Source organism: Ostrinia nubilalis, chromosome 25, assembly GCF_963855985.1.
Source record: "Ostrinia nubilalis chromosome 25, ilOstNubi1.1, whole genome shotgun sequence".
NCBI lineage: Eukaryota > Metazoa > Arthropoda > Insecta > Lepidoptera > Crambidae > Ostrinia > Ostrinia nubilalis.
Window position 1 is genome coordinate 1,016,118 of NC_087112.1, and position 26,784 is coordinate 1,042,901.

Sequence of the window (26,784 nt, forward strand, 5' to 3'; positions counted from 1 at the left end):
CTAGGTCGCCTTACCGTAGCACCAGCCAGCTGCTGTAGGCTCGCTAGCCGCCAGCATTTTGAGATCCCGACGACCCTAAGGACGTAGCTAAGTAAGTCCACAAAGCTGCCTTACCGTAGCACAAGCCAGCAGATCCTTGGCCGCATCAGCGCAGCAAGCACCAGCATCGTCTACGCCGCTGCAAGCTCAGTATGTGGCATGTGCCAACGCCGCTAATTCCCGTGCGCTTGCGTCTTGCCCACGACTTTGGCTGAGCCTAGGTCGCCTTACTGTAGCACCAGCCAGCCGCTGTAGGATCCCGACGTCCCTAAGGACGTAGCTAAGTAAGTCCCAAAGCTGCCTTACCGTAGCACAAGCCAGCAGATCCTTGGCCGCATCAGCACAGCGAGTGCCAGCCTCGTCCACACCAGCAGCGGCAGGCTTTCTAGCCACTAGTATCTTTAGATCTCGACGTCCTTAGCTAAGTCCACAAGATCACCTTACCGTAGCACAAGCCAGCAAATCCTTGGTCGCATCACCGCATCGAGTACCAGAGTCGTCCACAGTTCCACACCGGCCGCGGCTCGCTCCTTGCCCAAATCTATGAGCTCACTTTACTGGCACAACGAAGTATTACTGCTCAACATCCTTATCTAAGTCCACAAAGCTGCCTTACCGTAGCACAAGCCAGCAGATCCTTGGCCGCATCAGCGCATCGAGTGCCAGCCTCGTCCACGCCAGCCGCGGCCGGCTCGCTAGAAACCATCGCTGCTAGATCCCGCGCGCCTGCCACCAGGAACGATGTCTTGCGGCCGATATCTTTGGCCAAGTCCACGAGCTCGCTTGTCCTTTGTGGCGATTTGCGTCTGAAGGTGAACATCAGCTTCTCTGATACGCGGCCGTATTCGTACGCTGCTTCTTGGATTTTCTAGAACAAACCGAATTCTTCATAAGATGTCACGTTTAGACCTGTTTCCTCTATTCGAATTCTTCATGTTAGCAATATGGTTCTTTTAGTAAGAGTGTTAAGAATTTGGTGATGGACCAAACCTATGAAAGATTGATAAATTAGTTTCAGTTCACTCGTCGCCAAATACGGAAACACCACGTTGGGCGCCAAAATGCTTACATGTGAATTAAGTACAGAAAACATCTTTAAAAAATACTAAAAATAAACAGCACATGAAATGTTTCTTTTTTAATCTTAAAATAATCAAAACTCTTTTATTTTACCAATATTAAAACCCCACGTTGGGCGCCACTTTTTCTTTAGTGACAATTCTGCAATTTGTAAATAACAATAATGCCAAAACCTCACCTCGTGGTCGTCAGGGTCCGTGATGAGGCAAACCCTCTTGGCAGCATCGCACAGCGCTTTGATCTCGTCCAACAAGTCTTGCCTTGAATTGCCATCTTTCACTCCACTCAGCATCATGGCGTCTAAATATATAATAACGAATAATATTGAATAACCAAATTATATGCAGGTCTAGCGCTTAAGTCAGTAGGCACCTGAAGTATGGAAGTGGAACGTGAGGAGTGACATTGACATATGGCGTGAGAGAGCATGCTAATCTGGAAAAACCTGCAAGTTTCGCTAACGTTTGACGTGTCAGAAACACCTTGTGCCGCTCCCATACCTCAGGGGTACTGGCTCAGTTAACCTATGAACTAAATGCATTAATAGCAACAAAACATAAGGAATGTAACTGCACCTTTGGTCAACTCCGGCAACAGTTCGTTGATGGTGTTCATGGAAGTGACTGCTGCTGAATAATCTACGTTTTTCGGATCTAGAAAACACAAGGCAAATCAAAACAAATACATTCATAAAATTGTAATAAGTAATCATATTATATTTACTCCCGCTGCCTGTGCATTTAGAACTATAAAACTACGCAACGGATTTTAATGCGATTTTCATTGATAGTTTAGTTACAAGAGGAAAGTTTATACAAATACATTGCTATACAGGGTGGAAACGATAAGTGATCTCACTGGATTATTTCTAAACTACACAAGATATCGAAAAACGGGTTACTGATCCTGAAAGTGCTTCACGAGCTCTTTCTAACGGTATCAGTAATAGGTTACAGAATTAACTGGATCTATCCGAAAATTCAATGTTTTCAGCCTCCATACTAAATGTATGCCAGCCACACATTATTAAAAGTGTAAATTTTTTTTATTAAATAATTAACACTTTAAATGAACTCGTAAATTGCATTCTTATTTAAAATTATTCATGGAAATCATTGATTCTAGGCTTTACTTGGTATAATATTATCAAGACATGAGTGCCATGACTGTGGCAGTACTAAATGTATGGAAGTTGGAAACATTTAATTTTCGGATAGATCCAGTTTATTTTGTAACTTATTATTGGTACCGTTGGATAGAGCTCATGAAGCACTTTCAGGATCAGTAACCAGTTTTTGGATATCTTGTATAGTTTTTAATATTAAGTGGTTTTACTAAATGTATGGAAGCTGGAAACATTGAATTTTCGGATAGATCCAGTTTATTTTGTAACCTATTATTGGTATCGTTGGATAGAAGCACTTTCAGGATCAGTAAACAGTTTCGATATCTTGTATAGTTTAGAAATAATCGAGTGAGATCACTTATCGTTTCCACCCTGTATAGCATATAGCGTGCGAAGCGGGGGCCAAATTACTTGCTGGAACTCAAATCTCATTAATTTAAATAGTTTTGTATTACAAAACCTTTCATAATTCCGGCTTTAATACAAGGATTTAAAGTTTAAAATTAAGACGATCAATATACTTCTACAACTGTTAAGGTTTTAAAAAAGCTTACCTGCATAAGCAGTGAGGTATAATGCTACAGCCGCATTGAGCTTCCCCATCTTAGCTTCGGCAGCTTTCTCAAGCTCCTCCACGGCCGACGCGTCTAGTATTGGTCCTTCGTAATTCTAAAGATCGAAACACTCTTTAATACAAACATCACAATATAATCATCATCAGAAATACCTACATTTCTGATAAATATTAAATCTATTTTTAAGGCATGCAGACACTACCACCACCAGTTAATTCAGAGTTGACCAATAGGTACTATACCATCACCAATTTAATATGATTCCATAATGCAATAGATACGAGGTGTTTTAGTACGAAATCGGGAAAATTATGAAAAATTGTTTTGTGTTAAGAAAGATTTTGATGTCGTGTCCTTCTCCTTTTTTAGTCCCCCATAAAATTATAGGACTCCTTGTAGCAACCAGTATTCCTTAGAAAATTGAATTTATAAAATATCGATTACAATACAAGTAAAAATCTTAATATTTTCAGTTAGGTAACAATACCAAATAATATAAGCGTCCAGCTGTCCAAACTATCTTAGATATTTAGAAAAAGAGGTTTTCTTTTCACTTTTTTTTCGAGTTTCGACCCACAGGTGCATCCATGCAAAAAAAATACAATTCTCAAATAAATGACACTGTACTTCAAGAACTTTATACATAAGTACTTTTTTCATAAAAATAAGTTATATAACCTGAGAAGGACACGAGACCCACCAGAAGGATAGCAAACCTGTTCAAGCGCCGCCCTAGCGTGGTCGATAGTCCCGCAAGCGATTTGAGCGGCCGCGATGAACGAAGCCCTTCGCAGCGTGGCGTCCATCTTGTCGTCTTGTATGAAGCTATTGCGCGAGCGCTACGGGGAACATTAGTACCGAACCATAGACAGATGCAGGTTAGAGAGAAATACACCCGTATTCACAAACGATACTTAGAATAGAATAGAATATTGTTTATTTGGCACAATAAAAAATATAGGCACAATACAAAATAAAACATACTTATAAGAACTAAAAAATAAACCATAACCCAATTAAAATAAAGAGTGCCCTGTGCCAAAAAGGTCCCTGGCTCAGCATTAGTCGTGACATTAAAGGTGCCACGACACTGATTTTCAGCAAGGACCTTACTTACAAGGACCTACTTGCTTATGTAAAGCAGCAAATCGAACGCACAGCGTTGAATAGAGCTCTGTGATTGGTTCGTGTGTCACCCTGTGCGTCCACACGTACTGTGAGACCTCATACTATTGTTTGTAAATACGGGCGTTAGTCTATTTACAAAACCATAAGTTGGCATGCAACTGATAGTTTTAGGGCCGATTTTTCAATCGTCAGTTAACTTTTATCTGAAGAATAAACTTGTCATTTTGACATATTTCTCATACTGAAACTGTCAATCTGCCAAACTTATTCCTCAGTTAAAAGTTATCCAACGATTGAAAAATCAGCCCTTAATTGATTAATGAACAATGAGAAGAATGCAGAATAGAAAAGACAAAAGGTGATGTGTTTTTTGCCAGTATTTAATTTGATGTTAATAAATGGCTTTATTTATGAAACACATTACCACTTGTACTGTGTAGAAAAGAATAAAGATAGTTAAGTTGTTTTGTTTAAGCATAATGATGTGGGCCACAGTTCCAGCTATCCATTTCCGGTAATGCCGTCTCGTTCTATCGCAAATAATTTTGATAAGAGCAATAGAATAAATGAAATGGGTATCTGGAATTGTGGTCACTGTACAGTGTATACACTAGAGATGAAACGGATAGTTGTTTGGCCGGATACCGGATACCGGATATCCGGCCAGCTGCTAGGCCGGATAGCCGGATATCCGGCGGCCGGATAGTTGGTCAATTGTCTCATTGCATGTCATGACGAGTTTAGCGCCGCACAGGTGCTTCGAACGCGATCAGTGGGTCTATTAGTAGACTAGACTAGTCACACTTTTCGAAAATCGAATCCGTCCGAATAGAATGTCAGATTTTGCCACCTGTCTAGGGGGTAGATCAATTCGGGCGATTTCGGTTGCCACCGGAGTGTGATTGAATAGCGAAAATTAAATTAGTTTACTTCCTGCGTAATCTGACTGAACTGCATCATGTCATCAGATCATCAGTGAAAAAAGATCGCCTATTTTATTTGGCAATATTTCGAAATTAACAAAATATTTACTATTTATGTATTCGTCATTAGACTGAATAGCCCAGAAATAGAAATTAGTTTTTTGAAATTGGCTTTTTGTAACTTTTTGGATTTTAAATAAAAGCCGTCATTATTATAAGCCATTTTATTGACATTTACCTCAAAGATTAATGCATTTAATTTTATTAATAGGAAATTGTCGTAGTTTTTTAATATCCGGTATCCGGCCGGATAGTGAGTTACTATCCGGTATCCGGCCGGATAGTAAATTTAGGCCGGATATCCGGCCTACCGGATAGTTACCGGATATCCGTTTCATCTCTAGTATACACCCACCATAGTTAAAATTGATAGGAGGTGAAAAAATGCAACTTTTCAATCTTTTATCAACACTAATAATACATTACATTCATCTGCAAAAATACTTAGAATTACTTCATACCCCAACATGCAATTGCAAACCATTCAAGCTCAAGAAAGAAGTGTTAAACCAAACCAAACCAAAGTAATCTATAGCCCGACCAGGAACATAAAAACCCTCGCCATGTTGCGGAAAACTAATGGTACTAATTTCTTTTAATGGCAACAGTAACTGAAAACTTCATTGACATGTCACCTTGCATGTCAGTCTATTGCTGTCAAAGTGTAAACAAACTTTATTTTAAATGTGTGCAATTGATTTTGTGAATTAAATTGCTAAACTCTTTTTATAGTCGTGAAAGAAAAGTGGTTCACAATGTGTTAAAGTATTTGTCGAAGAGAAATACTAAGGGTTCGGACAATATTTTCATTGAATAATGTTTCCGACAAAGGTTGTCAAATTGACTGACATGTTTATCGCATAGTACAGTCCACTATGAAAATTAGCTGTGGTTTGTTTCAACTACCTATTTTTAAAAAAAATTTCACTTTCTAAGTGTTGAATTTTATGGAATTGGGAAAGAAGTACCGAGTTTGAAGCGTTCATGAGCAAACATTGCAGTTGAATTTTCAAGTTCTGAATTTGATTATTGATGAATAATAAAATAAATCCTACTAGCTCGATTGATGGTTTCATTTAATTTATTTAAACCAGGTTACCTATAATAATATTTTTTCGTTAATTTATGAAAATATCAAACTAGCCCGTAATCCTGAATCCTGATACATAAAGTTAGCCTATTAATTTAACACAGGTACGACTGTACTCAGTGTTGCACTATTAAATGCAATTGACGCGCCTCTATGCCAGGGTTTTTATGTTCCTGGTCAGGCTATACATGTTAAGTATAAACCCATCAACAAATTAGTAACTCACCCGACATAGCTCGCCTCTCTTGAGCGTGCGAGGGTCCAAAGAGAAGTACATCTGTGTGGACAAGTCTGCTATCCTCATGGCAGCATCTTCAGCTTTTTCTGAATTCTAGATGGATAAAATTAGTTTTAATGTAAATAAACTTCGTATCCGTAAACGAACTAAAGTCGCTGACATAGCCCGACGGATTAGCAAGCTGAAGTGGCAGTGGGCAGGGCACATAGTACGCAGAACCGACGGCCAATGGGGCAGCAAGATTCTGGAGTGGAGACCACGTACCGGAAAGCGTAGCGTATAACGTTCACACACAAGGTGGACCGACGACCTCATATAGGTAGCAGGAAGGCGCTGGAAGCCCGCTACCAAGCGGTAAATAAGGAAATCTTTGGGGGAGGCCTATATTCAGCAATAGACGTCTTGTGGCTAAAATGATGATGATGATTGTTGCTCATATTTTGTGCCAGTGAGTGTAGGTCAAGCTATATTTGGGACGTGTATAAGCGCCCTGGAAAGTGCCTAAGAACTGAATGTATTTCTACAGGGTGACTGGTAATTAGTGGCGGAGCCGTTAAGGGGAGGTAGTCTAGTGTTATTCTGACAGATATCACTTTGAGACCTACCGTCCTTATTTATGTTTTTGTTTAGCAGTTTTTGCATAAATCAATGACAGTTACGAAGATTTAACGATTAATGTCACTTATTTAGAATTATCTTTGTTGCAAAAGAAAAAACGTAGGATGATGAAGGTATGATTCAAAAGAAGAACTTACAAGATCGGCTGAGGTAGCCTCTGAGAGCGCCTTCATGCAGTCGCACAGCTCTTGCAGTTCGTCCAGAAGCTTCTTTCGCGCCTCTTCGGTAGGCTGCTTCTTAGCAGACTCGTGAACTCCTAAAAATAATATAATAAGTCGTTTCAACTACTATAACAATTACGTCTTCGTAGTAGCTGTACCAATCGGGCACATTTTAAGGACCCCCTAAGTACAAAAAAGCAGCAAAAGTGTTACTTAGTAGCACGACGTAGCGATCACGAGACTTTTGGTGGCATTTCGTCGGCCGTTTGGTGTAGTGGTTCGAAACGGACAACTATTCCGGAGGTAGCGGGTTCGATTCCCGCACAGTACTAACATTTGTGTGCATGAACATATTTGTTTGTATTGGACAGGGTGTTTTCTATGTATAATAAGTATGTATTTACAAAAAAAAAGTATTTAAGTATGTTTATATCCGTTGTCTAGTACCCATAGTACAAGCTTTGCTTAGTTTGGGACTAGAAGCGCAGTGTAAAATGTCCAAGGATATTTATTTATTTATTTTTATTTATATGATTGTTGAATGGTCCACAGATAAAGCTGAGGACCCCCATACATTATGGTCCAATTCTTATGATATAGTGCATTTTAAATCTTCACGAAATAAATTGGTTTTAAAGACCACTTACCATCAATAATGCTGGGCATGTCAGCTTCCATAGTTTTCACTAGTTTTCTCGCTTCTTCGATGTTGCTTTCGCTTGGCTCTGAAAAATCAAAAAACATTATACTACATTTTTACTGCCTAAATACCGGTTATTTGATGTAACTAATGGTGTTTCTATTATTTGCTACAAAACAACTGATTTAATGAATGTTGATTGATATTCTTAATTAAAACTCACCAGCTAAGAAAGAGACGATTTTGACGGAGTTAGAGTTGAGTTTATTAAGTTTTCTGACGAAGTCCAGTGACATGTCTCGCCGCATTGGAACTTGGCCGACCTAAAATATGACAATAAAGATGACATATCCTGGGATTGTAAGAATTACACAAGGAATAAGGAACTATTTGTAAACATTTCATAAATGGTTAATTTCTATAAGTCCCTTCAGGATTTGCCACACTGGGTGTGGAAGCCAAACCAACGCGATCACACGCGATCAGCCGGCGTGCAGCGATGGCGATCAATACATTTAAGTCTGATCGCCATCGCTGCACGCCGGCTGATTGCGTGTGATCGCGTTGGTTTGGCCGAACCTTTAGGGTGCGGTCTGCGGTCAAGTAAAAGCAATGTTTGCTAGCCCGCACGATCAGATCGCATCAATACAAAATTTATGGAGACCGACAATGTCGTTCATACATGTTGCGGGCTGCGTTCCCTTTGACCAGACCGCAGAACTCATCCAATGTGGAAAATCCTTTAAAGTTCTAAGTTAAAGTTGGCAAAAACTTACCACAATATTTTGACGATTGCTCCCTTTATCTGTGACCACTACCTGCTGCACCGTCATTATTTGAGTCCCTTGAGTGATTACCTGGCCTGGACAAATTGGTTTTGGATTAATAATAGCTGCTAATGACATTTGCTAGTAAGAAATTAGACCTGAAAAACTAATCTTCTTTGTAGGGAATAGAATCTTTCATAACAAAACAGTTACCTAGTTACCTAACTATTTTAATAAGAAATCACACAAATTTTTGGTTGACTAATGCCCATTTTCACCATCAATTCCCAATTTTTAAGTGACCCCTATGGTAACACAACAAGTATTTTGTTTTCTTAGGGTCAATTAAAAATTAGGGATTGATGGTGAAAAAGGGCTTTAAAATAATTTAATTTAAAATCTTTATTGCACCCACATAGCGGTACAACAGGCGAGCTGAATGTCATGTGACAATCTCTTCCAGCTAACCAAAAAGTTAACCAAAACAGAGAATTTGAGTAGGCGGTATAATTATTTGGTAATTTTAATTCGAATTTGCATACGTTTAGGTTAAAACTAAGCGAGTATACAGAGCGTTTATTACCTGGTTCATAAGAGATGATTTTGCTCGGCCCAACGAACGTCTCCTCCACTAAAGCCTTGGAGTTGTGCTGAATGTGCTCCATCAGGTGACCCCTGCCAAACGAACGTAAAATTACTTTGTGTATGGATGGTTATGGCATTGCAGGCTGTCTGAAAAAGGTGTTTTTGAAGAGCATCATTATCTCACCATCCAGTACGATTAAATCATGCCAGATGCTTGTGAAGTGAAGGTTAGCACCAAGTTTGTGAACTCAGTATTTTTTCATTTGACCCCCATGCCTGCCTGTTGAAGTCATTGGCCCCTGGTGTCCCCTGCCTATTGAAGTCACTAGCCCCTGGTATCCCCTGCCTGTTGAGATTCACTGGCCCCTGGTTTCCCCTGCCTGTTGAGATTCACTGGCCCCTGGTTTCCCCTGCCTGCTAAGGTCACTAGCCCTTTGTTTCCTGCCTATCACAGTAGCCCACCTGCCTTTGTTTGTCACCTGTCATCCGCTTTGCAATGGAGGGAAGTCGAACCTTAATTTCGAACTCCTCCTATGTTCTTCTGATTAATTTCGTTGCGGGTCCAATGACAGTTTAACTTTCCCCCGGGACAAACTTGACCTTCATTGGTTGGGTTATTGGCGGTCAAGCTGTAGATCCTGGCTACACAGGAGTTGCAGTGGTGGGAACGAGAGGTAGGAATAGTCTCGAGTAGCTCACCTGCCAGCCTCCACGTACTCCTCACCTACGGCGTGGTGGACGGCGCTCTCGGCCTGCCACTTGGCCTCCTTGCGGCGCAGAGAGGTAGCCGGCCCCTGGTGTCCCCTGCCTGCTGAGGTCACTGGCCCCTGGTGTCCCCTGCCTGCTGAGGTCACTAGCCCCTTGTCCCCTGCCTGTTGAGGAGTCGCAGCAGCTCACCTGCCAGCCTCGACGTATTCCTCGCCTACAGCGTAGTGGACGGCGCTCTCGGCCTGCCACTTGGCCTCCTTGCGGCGCGGAGAGGTAGCCGGCCCCTGGTGTCCCCTGCCTGCTGAGGTCACTGGCCCCTGGTGTCCCCTGCCTGCTGAGGTCACTAGCCCCTTGTCCCCTGCCTGTTGAGGAGCCGCAGCAGCTCACCTGCCAGCCTCGACGTATTCCTCGCCTACAGCGTGGTGGACGGCGCTCTCAGCCTGCCACTTGGCCTCCATGCGGCGGCGGATGAGGTCGATGTAGCCTTGCAGGATGTCTCGGATCCGGTGCGCGTCGTTCGTCTTTACGCTGTACTCCTTGTCGCTGAAAGAAGGATGCATATGGTTATTTAAATTAGCAATAATATAATTTGTTCTCTATAAAAAAAGTGACCTCAAACTACGCAGATCTTATACAGGGTAAAACCCGATCGAGGTAAGGGTAGGGTTGCCAGGTCCATCCACAAAAGCCGGACTTTGTGCTTCATTTGGCCGGACATTTTACCCTAAAAGCCGGACATGTGACGGGGGGGGGGGGGGGGTGCAATTAGTGTCAGCTCATGAGTGAGTACTATCATCATCGGTTGCTTACCAACATCCTGATGCGTGCGCTTCATATGATTCTGTGGCTCGACTTTTGCCTGACGCGGCAACCAAATAAAAAGCCTAACAAAAGCCGGACAGGCCGGACAAGGCAATATTTGCCCGAACAAGTCCCTAAAAAGCCAAACATGTCCGGCTAAAGCCGGACGCCTGGCAACCCTAGGTAAGGGCTATATTTCACCGGGACACCATGTTGGTACCAACAAAATGTATACAGCTCTATAGAGTTTGTGTCCGTTTGGTTGCGCGAAGCTGTATACATTTTGTTGGTAGCGGCGACTGGTTGCGTCGCCATGGTGTCCCGGTGAAATATAGCCCTAACTGCTGACCTGGCAGCCGTGACGTCACATCGTCGCTCTGGTACGGGCAGGGCGAACGCGGGAGTCGCATTCCAGCAAGGTGCGCTCTTGTGCGCTCAAGTTAGCTCGATTGGGTTGTAGCCCAGGAAGTCGTACGATTTTAAAAGTCGTAAGCTTCAAAACCGCACTTGGGAATCGGGCGCGTTTTTATTCAATTGGGCGTTTCGCCGGAGATCAGCATGCATTCTGCGTACACGCTTATTACCTGTAGTCTCCAAAATTCAGGGTGAAGGTCTCTGATTTCCCGGCGTGGTAGGTCTTGACCTGCGTCAGCGGCCAGACCTGCAGGATCTCTTTCGTGACCTCGTCGAGGCGCAGGATCGACTCCGCGTTGATGCCAAGCAAGCGGGGGACCAGCTTCTTCTTGCCTTTCTGTTTTTCCTGTACAAGGTAGACAGTAAAAGGAATAATATTTTAATGGTGTAGGTAGTTGTTCGATATAATTACATACTTGGAAAAAAAATAGGTTATTGGAACTCACTTAACACAATCTTTTCATCCTACTTAAAAACGTCATTATCATCATAAAAAATATCGATAATGTATAACGTAACATTTTTATACCTTACGAACTGTGTATGAATAATTATTGCGTTAAACTAATACTTTTCTGAATTAGATGGACCTAACTCTCAACCCTGCAGTAGTTTAATAGATCCCAGATGATGATGTCCCAAATTTTTAATCCTAGCCTGGTGAAAGAGCCGTTACGCGTCTACGCCGCTATGGTGACACAATTTTTATACTAAAAAACTTGTCCAGGAGAAAAATCTTAGTCAAAATCATACCTTGACCAAGAAGAATGTGACGCCATAAGTGGGCAGGTCCCTGGCGGTCTTGGTGTAGAGATACTTGGCCTCTATGGGGCTGAGGCCGCTGTGCTTGCGGTATTCCTTCAGGATCTTCTTCTCGGCGCCCCAGGAGCCCGAGTACTGCTCAGGGAGGTACTCGTTTAGACTGCGAACAAACCACAAGGCTATAAAGCAAGGCTTCCCAATCAGTGCGTCGCCTTGGGTCGTCACCACAGAGCATATCGTCACGGCACTAACCCAAAGGCGTCGCGTGGCGATCGAAAATAAATGTAGAGAAAGAAGTGAGTTTGGCAATTTCCAAACTTGAGCCCCGATTTGAGAAGCTATGCTCAGAAAAGTAAGCACAGCCTTCTCGTTATTTTGCGATGCTTCTATAATTACAAGGCGCAAGGGAGCATCGCAAAAAATATGGCCAATTTCCAAGGGCGTCACAGTAAAAAAAGTTTAGAAAACCCTGCTTTAAAGCAACAATAATGTAGGTAGTCGTATTGGGTTACCTAATTTTACCTAAGTTGATTGCGAAATCCGTTAAAAATTTTGTTTGTCTAAAAATCTTTTTAAAACCTGTGTATATCGACGTCTGTTACTGGGATGTTTCGTTACATAGAAAAAAAACTTAACGCGTAATTTACAACCAATGTTAGTAAAATACAATCAGTTTCTTAGAAAGATTAGGGCTTGTGAAAATCCATTTCGTACTCACTTTTCGATCAGCCCAGGCTTATGCTTGTCTTCCTGGAAGTCGCCGTAATGCACCTGGCACTGAATGCCCGCAAACTCCACCGCTAAAACAAAAATATGAAATGTTATGACGGTAGAAATAAATTAGATTTATCTTTGGAGGCAGCCATGTTTTTAACTTTTTACTACTTCTTTATGGACATAATAGGCGCTGCTGTGGAGCATATCCGGTAAAGATTATTTTATAATAATCAGTATTTAACACACAATATATGAAATTATTATTTAAATATACTAAATAATTAATCCTAATTTATAATGAATTTAGTTATCCAAAAATAATTGTCTTAATGGTTTAACAATATTTCAAATTAATCAAACCATCAATATATCCGTTTGGCGCCATTATTGTATTTTACCAATTTTATTATTGAAATCTGAATTAAATAACCTTGAGACACTAAGATATTATTATAATAAATGTCTATTTTAGAAAGAGTGAATGCTTAATTATTTATATCCGAACCAATTTAAATATATTATTATGTCATAATCTAGCTGAATAATAGCCTCAACTTCCGGTAGCGCCCCGTAATGGCGCTCACATTAATTTGTAAAAAAATAATTTGAAAAATAATGTGTAGTCCTGCTTGCAATTGTTAAATTAAATTAAAAATAATTATACATGTAAGATAAGCTTAACAAAGTGGTGCATCCGGGATGTGACGTAGTAAGGTAGGTACGGCCGGCATTTTTAACAAACACGGAATAATAAAATAATAAATAAATAAATCAACTCTATCCGGTCAGTATTCTTTGTATGAAATTCCGTACTGCAATGCAAACTTCTCTAAGTTCTCTATCCGCACCAGTCACCATCTATAAGACCTGTGATAAGACCGTAACGTAAACGCCTAGCCTCGGTTGACCGCGCGGCGAAGCGAAAGGCGATACGGTGTTGGTTGATCCCTTTTTCCGGGTTGATATGGGACAAAAGTCGGTGGAAGGTTGAAAAGGAAGCCTATGAGAGGCTTACTTAAGACCTTACTCCTTACATACTGGCAGCATTGCATTTAGTCTGCAACTTGATTTCGAATTTAGAATTAGTAATCGGCACGATCTGACATACGATTCGACCACGCGTCGTTGCCAGCTCGCGCCCGCCGCGTCGGGTGACGTCACGCGCATAAGGAACGTTCTACATTTGAGTGCAGATTGCGCTGCTAACGAAAAATACTCGTACGTATCGATGCGAGTGTGATTTAAATGAATTAGGTACAAATTGTTTTTAGTTCATCCTATAAAATCCTATCCTAATTAGATATTATTATGTTTAAGACATGGTGTATTATTTTTTTATGAAATAAAATATGTAATACCTACACAAAAAGCAAAGTAGGTAGTTAGGTACCTATGTTTTCTGATTCTCTGTTACTTTGTGATTGTCATAATTATTTTAAGAAATAAATAATGAAGTAGGTATTTTAAAATTAATACGTTCCTATTTTTTATCAAATGTAAAAAAAATCCTACGTTCTTGCTGTAGAAAGATAAAACATTTCACCCACAAGACTAATCTCAGTATAGCCTGACCAGGAACATAAAAACCCTGGCATAGAGGCGCTTCAATTGCATTTGATAGTGCAACACTGAGTACAGTCGTACATGTGTTAAATTAATAGGCTAAATTTATGTATCAGGATTCAGGATTACGGGCTAATTTGATATTTTCATAAATGAACGAAAAATATTATTAAAGGTAACCTGGTTTAAATAAATTAAATGAAACCATCAATCGAGCTAGTACGATTTATTTTATTATTCATCAATAATCAAATTCAGAACTTGAATATTCAACTGCAATATCTGCTCATGAACGCTTCAAACTCGGTACTTCTTTCCCAATTCCATAAAATTCAAAACTTAGAAAGTGACAAAAAACTTTAAAATAGGTAGTTGAAACAGACTACAGCTAATTTTCATAGTGGACTGTACTATACGATAAACATGTCAGTCAATTTGACAACCTTTGTCGGAAACATTATTCAATGAAAATATTGTCCGAACCCTTAGTATTTCTCTTCGACAAATACATTAACACATCGTGAACCACTTTTCTTTCACGACTATAAAAATATTTTAGCAATTTAATTCACAAAATCAATTGCACACATTTAAAATAAAGTTTGTTTACACTTTGACAGCAATAGACTGACATGCAAGGTGACATGTCAATGAAGTTTTCAGTTACTGTTGCCATTAAAAGAAATTAGTACCATTAGTTTTCCGCAACATGGCGAGGGTTTTTATGTTCCTGGTCAGGCTATAAGACGTTTAATGTATTTGGAATTTTGGATTTAAGAACTCTATGAACTTGTTATTATGTTTTGTTTTTTTTTTAATCTCATTTTAAGTTAACTATTCCATCATTATACTTAAGTTCTTATTCTTATAAGAAATAAAATTCTTCAAACCTAACTCTAAATCCATTCATTCATAACTGTGACAAATTAAATCCCAATTCCCAACTACGCAAATGCCGGCTTTGACAACACCGCATGTGCCCCCGCCCTAAGCGCGATCGATCGCCGACTCGACGACGCAACGACCAGTCGCTCAGTCGTGCCCTAAACGCCGCGCCACGATGTTCAGCGACCGGCTGGACATCAAGCTCATCGGGCTGGTCCGAGACCACCCGGTCTTGTACGATCTCAACCACCCCAAATACATGGACTTCAATGCACGAGAAGTCGCCTGGCAAAGGATCGGGGACGAACTCAAGAGACCCGGTGAGTTTTTTTACAATTTACATTCTGCGATGTTTATACGGGACGCCGTGTTGGGAGGTGAGGCGGTACCGTGTGTAACTCGAACGTAACTCACTCATGGCTTTTTTCGAGAATCAATATTTCCAATTTTTGGTATATTGTAAAATGTTTTTAAATGTTAATTGCATTTAATTTTTATTAAAAACTAATAAATTAATTAAATATAAAAATAAATATTATTCCATTAAATAAATTGTGCTGTCTCTTTTGTGTACATATTTCGTATTTTCTTGTCTTGTATACAATAAAGAGAAAAAAAAGTGTGTTCAACCTTTTTTACATTTTTTTAATAAATGGTGTTAGGAATTATTAAAAAAACGTCTAATTACTTTATACCAATTTCCTCAGAAAACTAAATAAACATTGGATAAGCTGTCATGTACCTCCTTCTTTTTTTTAATAACTAATGCCTATTTTTTCTTTTCAGCTGGTGACTGCAAAGTCAGATGGATAAACATCAGGGACGTTAACAGAAGAATAATCAAGAAGAACCTCACATACCCCCGCGCCATCCACCGCGTGTACAAATACGAGGCAGAATTAGCTTTTATGAAGCCTTTCTACAAGGACGTCGTAGTACCCGCCGACTATGGTGCCGGAGACGACAAGAGCCAGTGGGACGATGCTGGAGACGACAACTGCGACCTTCCCGTAGACACGGACGACTCGGAGAAGTCAACCAAAAAGGTCGCTAAAGTATCCAAAAAGTCGAAAAAGAAAAAGAAATGGGACTTCGATGAGGATGAGAAACCGCTATCAACGATCAACGACGCGCCCTCGACTTCGTCTGACTTCGACCCGGCGGATCCTGTGGACGCATTCCTGCTGAGCATTGGCGCTACGTTGAAGACGTTTTCGCCATATCACCTAAATCTGGCGAAGAGCAAAATTTTCAACGTGGTCCAAGAACATGATTTACAACAGATCGTGCAGAAGTCCAGCGATGTGAAGTCTTCGGATAATATTTACATGGAGTGATTGTCTCATTTAAATTTTAGTTCAAAGTTAAATGTTAGTTATAAAGTGATTGTGAGTTCGCAAGTTCGCACAATCACTGCAGGTGCCAGTCGCACCGTCGCGACAGCAATATAATTACGCGCGAGCGATAAGGATGGATAGCTAGGGGTCATTGGACAAAATTTTACGTGCTCACGGACCGGGCTTTACTTTCGTTTAAGATTGGACGACGCGACGAGTGAATATTGTATGATTGTGTTAAGTGATAACATTTCGGTTAATGTACGAGTGTACTTTGAGTTATATGTTGAGTGTTTTTCCAAAATTGAGAGAAATATGAATGGTTAATAAAGTAGTACTAACTAGATTTATGAGTACTAAGTATGATGATTTAGGTGATTAAAAATTATATTTGAAGAAAATAAAATTATCTAATTCCATAGAATGTGGAAAACAGTAAAAATAAGAAAAAAATTATAACCTTGTTTTGCCTTTCTTTTTAATTAAGAATTCCTCTAAAACGAAGTAGTAGTATTTTAATCGATGTGAGACAAACAATCATACGGCTTCCATTGTCGATCGATTATTTATATCTTATCGAGAACAAGTAGTACCACTCAGTCGTGTATTATGTTATGTCCGATACCGCGCACATCCACGCTGCGGTCGTTACGTAGTCGCGTCGTAGTGTGCGTGCGCCGCGTCGCCAGACGGGCTAATTATTTTATTTACCAGTGCGCAGTGATTCAAAGATGCCTTTTAGAGATAATATTGCGAATGCAATGCTGGTGAAAACTTAATGATCAGCAATTTTATCATAGCATAACTTGAGTCTACCTTATCCAGGACGTTTACTTGAAAAGGTACCTAACTTTTGGATAAAATTTTGTCATAATTATTCAAAGAAGGACATCAAGACATTAAAGATCCTTTGTCACAGGAATATTTTGTTTAAAACATACCTAATCCATCTTTAATCCTATGTGTTGATACACACACGTACCTATGAGGACAAGCTGTTTGATTTAGTTAAAAGTCTATTTATTTAATTAAAAATTAATGAAAAAAGATTAATTCAATAACTGATATTTCGTTCATTTTTAATTAATTTTAAAGAAACATAATTAAATAATTAAGCACATTAAATATTTGTAAAATAATTATTTTTAAAATATCTCGATCGAAACTCGCTTGCGAGTCGCTTTCCGGTTCACAGAGCAAAGCAATCGGGTCTGCGACGTTGCCGCTCCGCGCACGGCACGACGACGAGGCGAGGTCGCCAGTCCGCGCGGGACGCGTACGTGAATCACACGATAACGATATTTAAACTAAATTGTGTTGTTTATTTCCTTATTTAGGGCACTGATACAATTTTCAATTATAGCTAGCGGTGTCACAACAATACATAACAATAAAATTTGTGACGAAAAGTGGCGCCAAAAACTCAGTTCAGTGTAAATTTTGTAATACGGTAAGGGTAAAAGTAAAAATGTCTTTCAAGATGAAAGAAAGAGAGAGACTACCATTCAACAAAAGCCTAGATCTGACACTTATAGCGCTGGTGAAGGAAAACGCGATTCTGTACAACACAAAGCACCCAAAATACGCGGATTACGAGGCCCGCGAAGTTGCCTGGCAGAAAATAAGCGACAAAATCGGCAGGCCAGGTGAGTTGTTTTGTTTACACTTAATCACAATGGCATAGAGTTCATATTGGTGCACTGTTCTACAGCGTTTCTGTGATTGTCGTGTGTCTGATAACAGTGTAACTTGAACCCAGGTTACTAACTTACTAGGTACTCTCTACGCTCTAAGATCTATGTATATTTTATACATGGACAAGGACATGACATATAAAAAAAATACAGGCATTAATTTTTATGAATAGGTATGTATTTCTTTTTCGTAAGCCTTGGCGCAGACCACCGACTTTTAGTTGGCCGATAGTTGGGTCGGGCTATCAGTATGGAGATGTATGAATGTGCGCACATTAGACCGATTTGGTATCGGCCGATTCTTCAAATTAAGAATCGGGGTCCAACTATCGGCCAACTAAAAGTCGGTTATGGCAACACACAGGCCGTGTAAAGCTAACAACCGAAAAAAAAGTCGGTGGTCTGCGCCTAGGCTAAATGTTTATAAAGATGACCAACGCTGAAACTCAAACGTCCCAGATATTAGGTACATTTAAAGGAGGGCGCTACTGTCAATGATGGGTTTTATAGTTCCGATTTTTGCCATGTTGGAAACTATAGTTGAACGATGGTGGCGCCCCCCTGTCAATGAGTTTGGTGGGACAGTTCAGTTTAGGTCATCTTTAAACATGACTTTCCCACCAAAGAGACCGAGTTAGAGACTAGAGGTGCAGTGTAAAATGACCAAGGATTTATTTATTGTCTTTTGCAGGTGCCAAGTGCAAATCCCGCTGGATCAACATCCGGGACATGATGCGGCGCAAGTTGAAAGAACGCTTGAAGAACCCTCCCCAAAGTGCGATCCACTACAAATATGAAGAGGAACTGTCCTTCATGACGCCTTTCTTCAGAGACTTTACCGAGGACGCGGGCTCCGAAGACCTGGCGGAATTTTTAGAGGACGAAGCGAGCGGCGAGGTTGAGATGCCCGAAGAAGTTTTCGTAGTGGATGGAATGGACGAATATGAACATGAGACCAAACCAAATATGAAGCGAAAACATGAAGAGAGCTATAATGAGCACGCACTACCGCTGAACTCGGCAGATCCGTTAGAAGTCTTCCTCATGACGATAGGATCGACTATGAGGTCCTTCAGTCCGTACTACCTGAACCAGGCCAAGTCGAAGATATTCCAGGTGGTGCAGGACTATGAGCTGAAGCAGATAGTCGGGAAAGACGACAAGCCGGGGAGTAGTAGCGCCAGATAGTTAGAACTTAGGATATAGAGACTTGTTTTCATGTAAATATTTCCGTAATTTTGTTGATTTTTGTCCTTAAAAGATTCTGTTTTTAATTTCATTTTTATTTCAAACCCTGTAAGATTTCAGTAATCTCAAAAAAACATGCTTAAACACATGCCTATATTGAGATAAAGATGACCTACACTGAACTTTCCCACCAAACTCATTGACAGGTGGGAGCCTCTATCTTTCAACTACATAGTTTCCAACATGGCAAAAATCGAAACCAGCGATCCGGTATTGACGGTGGCGCCCCCTGTCAATGTCACGGGTGGGACAGTTCAGTGTATTGGGTCTTTAAGAAAGCAGATTATCTGTCATTGGTGACGAAATATCGTCTCCGGCTTGCACGTATAGCTACAACTTTTTTATGTAGAACAAGACAGGTATTTGACCACAATGGCACCTGGTGTTAAGTGAGATGCAGTCTAGGATGGTATATATCTGCCCTGTAAGTGCCTATTCACTCGCACCTGGATTATAGTTTTCGGGATAGACAGCAGTAGGCAGCGAATTCCAGTCCCTAGCTGTTCGCATTATAAGAGTTCTCGAAACTGCACAGGGTTTCTTGCATCCACGCTCCGGTCGGAGTAGAACAGCCTTAATCTGTCTCCCTCGCACACTACCACATCAGGACGAGTAACAGAGATGGATAGTGCAGTCAAATCCACTTACCCTGGTCCTCTGTGACTGGATGTCTGCCCTCCAGGATAGCATCTCTAGCTTGCACGTACAGCAGGTTCAACTGTACAGGGTCTCTTGCATCCACATTTCGGTCGGAGTAGAACAGACGGCGTTTTAGCAACAACGGCGCGTCTCCCGCGCCCAACTCGCGAAGGGTGGACTTTTGTTCCAGCCACTCCACTGGGAACAAATACTTGATTATTACAACCATTTAAAACAGGCTTTAACCAGTTAGTAGCTGAATAAACACCACATCAATATCAACATAGCATAAAGTTATCGCGGTTAAAAACTTATGAATCTGAATCTCATCGTGAAAGGGATGTTTCCTGGGTAAAAAAAAGCAAGAGTTTGAATTAGTTCGTCAGTTAACTTATAAAAAAATACTCGACACGTATTTTTCACTTTTTAAACTAATCAAAATTGAAAGAAATAAAGCGCGCCAAAGTTCAAAAGAAGAAGCCCGTAATGTCAAGGAGTGCTGAAAAGTTTAGCACTCTGTGATGTCACGCGGAACTTTAACGAACCATAACTTCGTAATTCCTTTTTTGATTGACAAATAAAAATATACGGGTCCAATATTTTTTAATAATATCATTGACGGACTAAAAGTTGTTTTTAGCCTACCGTTATCATCAGTCTTGATCTTCTTGCTCAGCTGTTCGAGCTTGGCATCCCTTTCTTTCTTCTGGGTAACGCGCTTGAGTGTCAGCGTCCCGGTGCCAGCTGGCAGTTTGTTCTCATCCTGCTCTGTTTCACGGTCGTGACACTGTAGAAAGAATCAGAATCAGAAAATTATAGTTAAGTCATAGAAGTCACTTATTTTCTCAAAATAAGCTTTTAAAAAGCGCTTTTACACGTCCCAATATTACTGAAACCCTACCACTGCTTTGGCATAATAAATGAGCCAGTGCTGAGAAGAAGCAGCGTAAGAGACTCATGACCGTTCAACCATCAATCCCTAATTTTTAAGTGACCCCTATGGTAACATTTAACTGCAATTTTGTAGGGGTCACTTAAAAATTTTTGGATTGGTGGTGAAAACGGGCATCAGTCACCTTTATCAGCCACTTTACTTTAGGTGTACCTACTAATCGACAGTGTTTCAGCCATTTCGAACGGCAAACAAAATACGTTTTATGCTGCTTGAACTCTATAAACTAAACCTAAACATGTTTCATCCTAATGACATCCTCAGCTGGACAAAGGCCTCCCCCAAGGATTTCCAAAACGACCGGTCAACATTTATCATTTTATCCCGATTATTCTCAAGCAAACTAAACATGTATACATACGTTCTACTGCAGGACATAGATTTCACCATAAACTGTCGTTTATTTTTTAGTAAGAATCCATAGTAAACTCAAACTCACCAAGCCGTACTCGTCGTGGTTTGTGATGCCGAGCCTGGCGCAGATGTCCACCATCAGCTCCTCGACTGTCTTCGACTCGTCCACTTGTAACGTCCTCACGGATCCTGGTCAAAACAAACATACAAATTCTTTAGTTATTCCACACGTTACATTAGCATCTTCAAACAAATATTGGACATCTAGTAACAGGACTATTCCCACCTCTCGTTGCCACCGCTGCAACTCCTGTGTAGCCAGGATCTACAGCTTGACCGCCAATAAAAACCCAATCAGTGAAGGTCAAGTTTGTCCCGGGGGAAAGTTAAACTGTCATTGGACCCACAACCTATTGGATACCTAGTAAGCAATTAAAATTTGAATTTGAAAACATTAGGGGGGTCCGGGCACAAAACGAAACTCGCAAAGTAACAGAGCAGTTGCCCGGCAACCAAAAGGTCGTGGGTTTATTTATTTATTTATTTATTTAAAATCTTTATTGCACACATAAAAACAGTGGTACAACAGGCGAGCTTAATGCCATGTGGCATTCTCTTCCAGCTAACCAGAAAATTAGACAAAACATTAGGAATAGGTTTGATTCCCACTTGAGTGATTTTTAAGTTTTAGCACGCAAACTACTAAATTAGTCTTATGTTTATATTGGACCTGCGGTCCCTGGTAGAGATGAGACGTATTTACTAGAACAGATCCACACACTAGGTATTTTACAGTACTAGGCGGCACCTATTCCATTTTAAAAAATACTTGATCCACCTAGTATTTTATAAATTACACGATTTCCGACCCTACCCTGAAAGTAATAGAGGTTATTATTGCGTAATCCGTAGTCGTGTATTACGTGCACCTAGTATTTCTCGCTAAGCTTATGTGCGAACGTAGAGATTCACTCCGTCTCTGTCTGACCAAACAAATTTGAGCGCGACGAAGCAAACGCACACAAACGTAGTCAAACCATATTCATGTACTTAAATAAGAAAAAAGTATGTAAATATTTTTATGAAATTGATATCTTTTAAATACGCCAACTTTTAAGTTGACAGTCCAAAGCCTGTTGAAGTATGAAGGGAGGAATTATATTATTATTCAATTTCAAATTGCATTATTCGTACGGTTGTATCTTTTCAAAGAAAATTGTATTTTAAAGTCATATTACTTGGATTAGTCCGCACTAGTCGCGTCAAGTATGCTAAATTACTACGTACTAGGTGGAACAGGTATTTGGATCGAGTATTAATAAATACTTGGAATAGGTGCACCTAGTATCAAATTTACCTAGTATAACCCATCTCTAGTCCCTGGCATATTCTTTTTATAGCAAGTTTTCTCTCGTTTCAAGAATCTACAGCAATCTTTTAATATTGAACTAAATGGAAATTACGCTGGTCGAGTCTTTAACCGGTCGATAAAAATAATTTATCTTGACTCAAATTCAAAATCAAAATTTTCTTTATTTGTTTAGACTAATTAAATTAGTACTTGCAAATCGTCAAATGCTCTTAAGGAGCTTATACATGTCTCATTCTTTTTTTGCCCTACCAGACTACCAGACTCTCAGTAAATGTCCAGTTTTTATAGAGTTCAAAGAACTAGACTGAAACGTTTTTTATTCATTTTAAAGACACAGTCGCAGTTCATTTATTATGAACACTTCAATCAACTTCAGACAAAATTATCTTCAAATGACAATTACTAATGGCACGACACCACTACACGATAATATTTTGTGTTGTATAGACAGACACTTGATTCAAAGGGATTGGGTTCGATACCCGTATAGTGCAAAAATTGCAGTCGTTTTAAATACTACCTACATCAGGTAGTATTTAAAATGGCTGCATTTTTTTATTTTCACTCTGATAAATACATTTTAAGGTCATAGCACACTTTATCAACCCGGAAAGGGATCAACACTGTATCGCCTTTCGCCGCGCGGTCAACCAGGCGTCCACCCTACGTCACGACGTAACGTACACGGATCAGCATTAACTCAGCTACGAGTGGGCGACGCCATTGTCAGCTGACGTCAGCAGCAGCCGCTAAGGTGCTCACCGTCTAACAGCCTGACGCGCAGGTTCCTCATGCGGCACAGGTAGTGTAGCTGGTCCCCGTCGCGCAGCATGTAGTAGTCCAGTTGCCGGTGGCCCTCCAGCCACACTCCTGAGCGCTCGTCGTCAGCTGATGTCAAGAACAGCCCGTACACTGGAAGTATGGGAGAATATTAGCCAAGTTTTCTTTCGTTCGACTCTATTGATTAACTAACGATCGCATTCGACAAGCCCTGAGAAGTGCAAAGGCCAGGCTAGGTCTTATACATGCGTTAGAATAATAAAAAAATAAGAGTATTAAAGTAGGTGCAGAGACATGCGACCATGGAATGAGTATATTTTCACCAAGTCAAAAAATATAGCAAACTGAAGTGGCTATAGGTCGACCATCGGTCTTAAAACGAAGAAATCACTTTTACTAAGAAATTCTAATCAAGTGGCAGTGGGCGGGGCACATAGCTCGTAGAGACGATGGCCGTTGGGGCAGAAAAGTTCTTGAGTGGGGACCACGGGCTGGAAGACGTAGCGTGGGCAGGCCTCCTACTAGGTGGACCGACGATCTGGTGAAGGTCGCGGGAAGAGCCTGGATGCGGGCAGCGCAGGACCGTTATTTGTGGAAAACCTTGGAGGAGGCCTTTGTCCAGCAGTGGACGTCATTCGGCTGAAACGTACGAACGAACGAAGATAGTCAAATCACTATCCGTATTAATAGGGTTTTAGAATTGAAACGGCAAAAGTAGTTTTGGGGAGCCCATAATATCTACTCAATGGACCGTCAACCTCAAAAGCGGAAGATCTTATTTTGTGACGTTTTTTGGCGTAGGTCTAGTGTTACGTCCAGCTTCAGTGGAATGGTATGGCTAAAATGATTTGCAGAGTTGAATAATCACCTTTCCCATCGTCCCCCGTGAGTATCTTCTCCTTGACCTGCGCCTGGGCGGCGGCGACGGTGGTGGACGACTCGAACTTGAGCGTGCGGGTCACCGCGCCCTCGTCCAGGACTATCTTCAGCGACAGCGGGGCCATGGCTCATGGGGTTGCTGGGGACACACAAATAAAGGTGGAATATAAACGACAATATAGCACATATCTCGTAGAGCTGATGGCCGCTGGGGCAGGAGGAAAATTCTTGAGTGGCGACCACGAGCCGGAAGACGAAGCGTGGGCAGGCCTCCCACTAGGTGGACCGACGATCTGGTAAGAGTCGCGGAAGGTGCCTGGATGCGAGCGGCGCAAGACCGATCTTTGTGGAAATCCTTGGGGGAGGCCTTTGTCCAGCAGTGGACGTCTTTCGGCTGACACGAACGAACGAACGAATAAACGACAAACAAAATGATTCTACGCATATTCGATTCTACCGCCGGTTTAGATACACAGAACAAGTCTGCTACAATGCCTGCCCGCCGAGTGTACTATACAGGATGTCTCAAAATTATCACGGCGGTTTCATCATCCCTTATTATATTATTTTAAGTGTTTTTTGTGCAATTTTTTTTGGAACAGCCGGTAAGCGGCTTTTTTCCTGAACATTCATATACCTACACATTTGAAAATATTCAGTGATATCTTAGAAAATATGGTCGTATGGTATACAATCAGTGAATAAGCTTAAGCATCTAAAAATAAACCCCAAATCGTCATCCGTCCAGATTTTAACCGATGATGACAAAAGTGAATCATGGCATTCGCAAAGACAACGTCCTTAGTCATGGCTATCGCTCGTCACAGCTGCAACGATCCAAGCTGCGCGTGCGCCGAACATCCTGTCAGTTCGTCCTAAACGTCCTTAGCCGCGACTTATTCATTAAAAATTAGTCTTTGGCGGTCATTTAATTAATGCAATAAATGAGAAAGATTTAAGACGACTTTCCGACATTTTATTTTACACAGATACTGACTTCACCCTGGAAGATGTCGCTTCTTTGAGACAAGTCCGCCTAATTGCCGTTTAAAGTTTTATATTTCTTGATAGGTATGGTTCTGTATGGTTCTCTATATGTAGTGTAGATCTATCCATTAAATTGTTTGTAGTCATTTTACTTTTCTTGATCTGTTTTGAATGTTGTGCAATAGAGTATCTATTTATTTATCTATCTAATTGTTTGTCGTCCACTAAATACTAATATGTTAACGCATTATGTTATCTAAACATGAATATCATTACAAGATAGAGATACATACAAGATTCGTAAGTCGTACTACATGTTTACCTTCTCGTACGCATCGTTAACTACTAACACTTGCCTCTTGCTGGATTTAAAAAGGCGTATTAAATGGATTTATTTATTAGTTCAAGAGCGACTCTAGCAAGAACACTACAATAACACTGTGGTAAATTACCTTAACATCATTTTAAAAACTATCCAAAGTGAATTCCAAGAATGTTCATATAATTTAAGTCACTATTATAAATTAGATGTGTCATTATTAGCAAATACAACAAATCTAAATGCGTAATCAGTTTTCGCAATAACATTGATTCTACATATAAATCGAATTACACACTACAGGAAGTAACAGGTAAACTAGAATCACGATGACTCAAGCATTCGCAAGCATTCCAGTCCCAGCGAATTCGCAAAAGTTTTACCAAAATAAATATTCCCCGCACAATCGTTTTCGTTTCGTTTTTTATTGACGCTAACGTATCGCGTCCGGCGCGGTCACAGACCTTACGGCATGACTTCGATTTGTCGCGGCCAAGGTTTCTTTAGAGGTCATAAGCAAAATACAAAAACAAAGCTTTTTGAAAGCAGCGAGCTTTCAAAATTCAAAACTCATTTCACTATGTTTTGTTAGCATACAAATCTTTAAAAAAATAATGTTTGCTATAGCCGCCATAAAAGTTTTTGGTTAACTTTTTAAATGTTTCCGAAAGTTTCTGCAACTTGTATTAGTTTAACTATACTATCACACATTATTTATACGAAATTTTTAAAAGTTTGAAGTCTTCACTTTTGTTAAATTTTGATGAAGCGAATTAAAGTGATTTCTCTATTGAAATTGAATTCTTTAATCCTGTTAAAAGTTGTACTTAAATCCAGTAAGCAGTTTAGTATACCGGTTACTAAATATTTCAAAAACCAATAGGTACTTATAGCAGATAACAAGTGATTATATTTTTCGAGCTCCGAACCTGTGACTATTTGTAACACTCTACCAACATCATTCGCTATTTGCCAATCATCACACTGATACCCACTAAGCTCATTTTGATAAAACTTTTCCTTAAGTTCGTGCTATCACCGTTTCTTTGTTTGTTTACGGAACACAACACCCTATATCATGCGATAACATACCTAGTTATTAAGTATACATACCGTCTCCACTTATTTATAAACCAAAACAGATGATAACACACGTTTCCAACTTCAACAACCACAACACTTTCAACTTAACTTTAAAACTTTGTCACTTACTTTTAACTTATAAACTTAAGTTCCACCACAGATATAATACTAGGTTCCACAAACAGGTTGTTACGACACTGTACCGCTTTTTATCATGCTTTTCTCGTCCAATAAGTTACGCGATCGACTCTCCCGTTCGA

At 40.4% G+C, this 26,784-nt stretch overlaps 3 protein-coding genes across 3 annotated transcripts; 2 read left to right on the forward strand and 1 right to left on the reverse strand.

The window, feature by feature from the left end:
* LOC135084051 (talin-2-like) lies at window positions 1-26,784 on the reverse strand. The gene is made up of 22 exons (XM_063978794.1): window positions 26,654-26,784; window positions 24,125-24,274; window positions 23,239-23,388; window positions 21,190-21,293; window positions 20,444-20,585; window positions 19,808-19,996; window positions 12,434-12,515; window positions 11,707-11,875; window positions 11,124-11,299; window positions 10,126-10,281; window positions 9,029-9,120; window positions 8,455-8,540; window positions 7,902-8,001; window positions 7,686-7,763; window positions 7,015-7,133; window positions 6,248-6,352; window positions 3,537-3,659; window positions 2,800-2,914; window positions 1,695-1,772; window positions 1,298-1,419; window positions 656-907; window positions 1-75 (listed from the first exon to the last, which is right to left on the reverse strand). Exons 2-22 carry the CDS (start codon window positions 24,258-24,260, stop codon window positions 1-3), a joined length of 2,649 nt encoding a protein of 882 aa, XP_063834864.1. The 5' UTR covers window positions 24,261-24,274; window positions 26,654-26,784.
* Window positions 15,016-16,617, forward strand: LOC135084316 (uncharacterized). Its single transcript, XM_063979118.1, has 2 exons — window positions 15,016-15,200; window positions 15,667-16,617. Exons 1-2 carry the CDS (start codon window positions 15,056-15,058, stop codon window positions 16,215-16,217), a joined length of 696 nt encoding a protein of 231 aa, XP_063835188.1. The 5' UTR covers window positions 15,016-15,055; the 3' UTR covers window positions 16,218-16,617.
* On the forward strand, window positions 17,480-19,185 carry LOC135084021 (uncharacterized). The gene is made up of 2 exons (XM_063978761.1): window positions 17,480-17,863; window positions 18,603-19,185. Exons 1-2 carry the CDS (start codon window positions 17,686-17,688, stop codon window positions 19,097-19,099), a joined length of 675 nt encoding a protein of 224 aa, XP_063834831.1. The 5' UTR covers window positions 17,480-17,685; the 3' UTR covers window positions 19,100-19,185.